Source organism: Histomonas meleagridis, assembly GCF_020186115.1.
Source record: "Histomonas meleagridis strain 2922-C6/04-10x chromosome Unknown contig_4, whole genome shotgun sequence".
Taxonomy (NCBI): Eukaryota; Parabasalia; order Tritrichomonadida; family Dientamoebidae; genus Histomonas; species Histomonas meleagridis.
This window is the reverse complement of record NW_027150883.1, coordinates 581102-585668: the sequence shown is the minus strand read 5'-3', so window position 1 is coordinate 585668 and position 4567 is coordinate 581102. Positions and strand designations below refer to the sequence as shown.

Here is a 4567-nt window from a genome sequence, read left to right as displayed (position 1 = left end):
AATTCCTACACTTTTTGAATTGGCATTCAATTTTGCACAAATGCTAAAGTTCCAAAAAGTACAATCATCACTAAAATTTAAAATTAACTTTGTTGAACTACACAGGAAGCTAGCAAGTGAGTTCAAAATATCGTGTGTTCGTGGCGCATTTAAGAGTTCGACAAAATTAATGAAACCAAATGATGAAGGGATAATAAACTTTGATACAACTATGGAAACAAAATGCACGCTTTACATTTCAAAACACGATGGAGCAGTGAGACCAAAAATTGTTAGAATTACGTTGCATAGATATTCAGATAGTCAAGAACCTAAAATCTATGGAAAGCTCTCTGTTGATGTTGGAAAAGCGTTTTTGGAAAATAAGACCATTACAGAAAAGATAGAAATGGAGAGCGGCCGCTCAATTCCACCAGTCATATCAATATCATATTCACTCAGTCAAATAGGCAATTCAGAGGAAGGAAACTATGGGAAAGACGATGTTTCATTTGTTGAAGAGCCTGCACCAAAAATTCCTCTTAACGAGTGGGATAAAACAGAAATAGAAAGTGTTAAAGAAAAACATCATAAAAAGCGAAGGAAAAGCAAAAAAGTTAAAAGGCATCAAGAAGAAACACCTGCCACTGTATCTGAAAGCACAAACGAAGCAATTGTTTCTCAAGATGATTTTTATGATTCAATTCAATATTTGAAAACAATGATGTCAAAAGACTATACGAACACAAAGCCATCCGTTTTTATTGACGAAGAGAAAAAAATTCCATTTCCACTTGCAGTTTTTCCAATATATGGTTTATTCTTAAATTCGAAAATTCTTACTACTTCAGTAACCAATGATGATTTCGAACTCTTTGTTGAAACTTTTGTCACTGAGTTCGATAATTCAAGTTTATGTTCGCCAGAATCAACTGATACAAAATTCTTAATTATTTTGCTTTTGTATTTGTTAGTTTCTTCGAATCCAACCAATCAAGGCGTCAACCCTGATAGAACCAAACAGCTTTTAGATACTATATATGATCTAATTTATGAGTTAGCAAAGACAATTGTATCTCCACTTGTTCTAAACTTCGAAGTGATTTGTAATCGCTTTGTAACAGCTCGTTTCGACACAGATCAGCTTCTCATTGATTTCGACCAAGTTCTTTCGAGCGTTCAAACCGCATTTTCATTTACTCCATCAATTAACCGTTATCTATTCAATATTCTCGTATCGTTGCTTGATGCCAAACTCTCCAACAAAGTCTTATCTAATCCTTCACGATACTTATTTATGAATTCAGTTGTCTGGAATTCATTTATTACTGCGTTTGAAACTATGGAGAAATCAGATCTAACACTTTTGAGAGAAATAACAAGTATTCTTGTGATGTCACCAAGTATAATTGATAACCCAAATGAGACTGAGATCTTTTCTGTTATTTCTCCTGATATTGATCCGAAAATAATCATACATATGTTGAGGAATGTGAATGTGGATGGTGTTGTTTTAAATTCAAATGATTTTAAAACAATATGTGCGAAAATGAATGTCGATGAGACTGCAAAATATAATCCTGTGAAGCCATTCGTAGTAAAGGACTTAAACATTAATAACGACGAATTGAATCTGAAGGATTGGTGCAGTGCTTATGTGATCACTACACTTAGAGAATATCCGTTCTTGAGAAGTTATGCTAAAAAGAAACAAATGATATAATAAATGTTTATGAATAAAATATTTTATCATTATAATTTTTAGTTAACTAATGTTATATCTTTAAGTTCAACAAAATCGGTTGTGTCTAAACATTCTGCCAGAAAATTGAATAGTTTGAATAATTTTAAGAAATCTTAAAATTTCACACCAAGAAATTAGGATCCAATATCAAAAGCATTAGAAAAATGAAATTATAATAACAAAAAATTATAAAATGGAAGAATAAGGTTTATCTATTGTTTAGTGTGTTGGAAGACGAAATGTTGCTGAAATTAACGGTCAATAAACGGTCACCAAAAAGTTGGGTATGTCAAAATATTTTGAGGTAACTAGCATTATAAAGTAATGAAAATTGAGAAGGATTTTTGTAGACATGTCAAAATTGACAAGTTTATTAATGCCGAATTATTTAACCCAGGTTGTTTGTGACGTTCTCTATCGTGTTTGCACCAATTTTCATTAACTACTTTACAGAAAAGTGATGTTGAACCAAACTGAGATCTATCAATGTCAAATCCATAATGCAAAAAATGTTGGAACGAAGTCATTCAATCGTACAATGTTGCCCATAATTCCAACATGTTCAAAACAATTATGGGAATTTAAAAATTTTTTATTCAGAAAAAACAATATCTTTCAAAAGAAGAATTGATCCAAGAACTTGAATTCGCATGGGATTCGATTAATAAATTGTGTGAGTCCTTTGAATTTTGAGGGAAAATGATCAATTGCTCGACATCTGCATATTTGTATAGAAATTGAAAAATTTGTTTTGACTAATCAAAATGCACTCTGGACAAAAGAAGACGAAGCGTTAATGAATGGGCGAACACAAATTGGGTAAAAATGGGATCTGATTGCACAACAATTCCAAATAAAAGTTCATACGAGTGTAAATCGAGATGGTTTACATTTTTAATAAGCAAACAATTGAAATTTATATAAAAAAAATTTAATAAATTATGAAAAAATTAATTATTTTTTTTTTCATGAGTCGGCAATGAGTTAAGTATTATTAAAAAATACACATTCCTTCTATGATAAGATATTGCTCAAGAAGGAAGGCAAGGCTACAACATGTGTATCTGGTATAGGTATATACCTTATTTAATCCAGCATTTTGAGCACTACAACAATTCTAAATGGCTGCTTCATAAAATTTCTAATATCTGCAAAAAAGCTTTTAAAACTGCTTGTATTTTTATCCAATGAAAAACCAAAATCTAAAGGAAGATCATATAAATTTGTGCATGCTGTATCATCAACTATTGCAATGTCCAATGAATAAGGTTTAACTGCGACTTTTTGTTAATAAATGAACATGATGAAAGTATATGTGAATTTTTATGAATCGTTCCTTCCTAATACTGCATATAGTATTCAAAAAAAAAGTACTCGATTTGAGAGACACTTTTTGTACTAGTACTTTCAGACACTTTTAGCCGCTTGTACAAGTATCTGTCACCGGTTCTCATATGAGAATTTTGAATAACAAAATAAAAAAAAGATGGGAAAGAGAAAATGTGAATCATGTTTTAAATACTCCAAGTGAAAAAGAATTCTTAGCAAAATCTTTATTATTTGAACAAATTTTAATGAATCTATCGATTGAAAATGTTGAAAAATCAGTTGTATCTTCATTAAATTATTATGATAATCGCTTCCCAGAAACATTTTTGATATTATTTGTAGTTTATTATATTCATCATATAAAATTCACTAAAAAAATCCAATTTTGTATATAATTTTTTTAAAATTATTTAAAGTAAAAGTTCAAGAAAGTAATCCAAAGAATATTAACATTTTTGAATATTTCTCACAGCTTTTAATTAAATTAAATAGACAAGAATCAAATTTTCTTTTGGAAAAATTGATTGAACAACAATTAATCGATCCGAAATTCACAAAAAATTCTGGATCATTATATTTTGCACACAATATGTCCACTAACAAAATTTTGAAAAAACAAAACACACCATTTTGGAAACAATTTAATAAAAATCGTGAAGAACTTTCAAAAAACAATTGGAAGCTTCATAGGAAATATGTGAGAGAAGGAGTTAACCTAAATAGTATTGCAAAAATAATACGAAATGATGAAATCGAAAAACTTCAAGAAATATCATCACAAACAAACTTTGATTTTAACCAGAAAATTGAGCCATCACTTTATGAAAGATGTTCATTTGTTAATAAAGAAAATGTTACATTAATTGATTATGCAGCATTTTTTTCATCAGTTAAATGTTTCAAATATTTACTTATGAATGGTTCAAAATTAAAGAACACAGGTAAATATGCAATTGCAAGTGGAAATCTATGTGAACAAAATTATTCATCATTTGAAGATGCATATGAAGCAGCAATCGAATATCATCGAAATGATATCTTTAAATACATTTACGATACTTTTAAATATCCTTATGAAATGTTAAAAGAATTAGGAAATAAATGTATTTTATATCATAATTTTGAAATTTTATCATTTTTAGAAGAAAATAAGATGAAAATAGATAAAATACTTAATGATGAATCAATTCAAAGGAGTAACTTATATATAATCATACATTTTACTGAAGGAATTCAGATATTAAATTATTCGCAAACTTCAGTTGTTAAAAGAAATAATTTTGAATTTTTTAAATATTTTTTAGAGCAAAAAGGATTGAATATCAACACATGTGATATAATTTTTTTTTATTTGATGTTTATGGTAATAATTTAGAATATTACTTAAATACTTGGAATTAATTTAAAGTATTTATAGCACCTTTAATGTATGCATCTATAAATGGAAACATTGAAATTATAAAACTGCTTCTCCAGCAAAAAATTATAAAGATAAATACTAAAAGTAATACTTTT

General features: G+C 28.4%; 1 protein-coding gene across 1 annotated transcript; it reads left to right on the top strand.

The window, feature by feature from the left end:
- Positions 1 to 211: 211 nt before the first annotated feature.
- Positions 212 to 1702, top strand: GO595_005941 (uncharacterized protein; the record flags this gene model as incomplete). The annotated part of the gene is made up of 1 exon (XM_067919238.1): positions 212 to 1702. The coding sequence occupies one exon, from the start codon at positions 212 to 214 to the stop codon at positions 1700 to 1702; it is 1491 nt and encodes a 496-aa protein (XP_067773977.1).
- Between the last annotated feature and the right edge of the window lie 2865 nt (positions 1703 to 4567).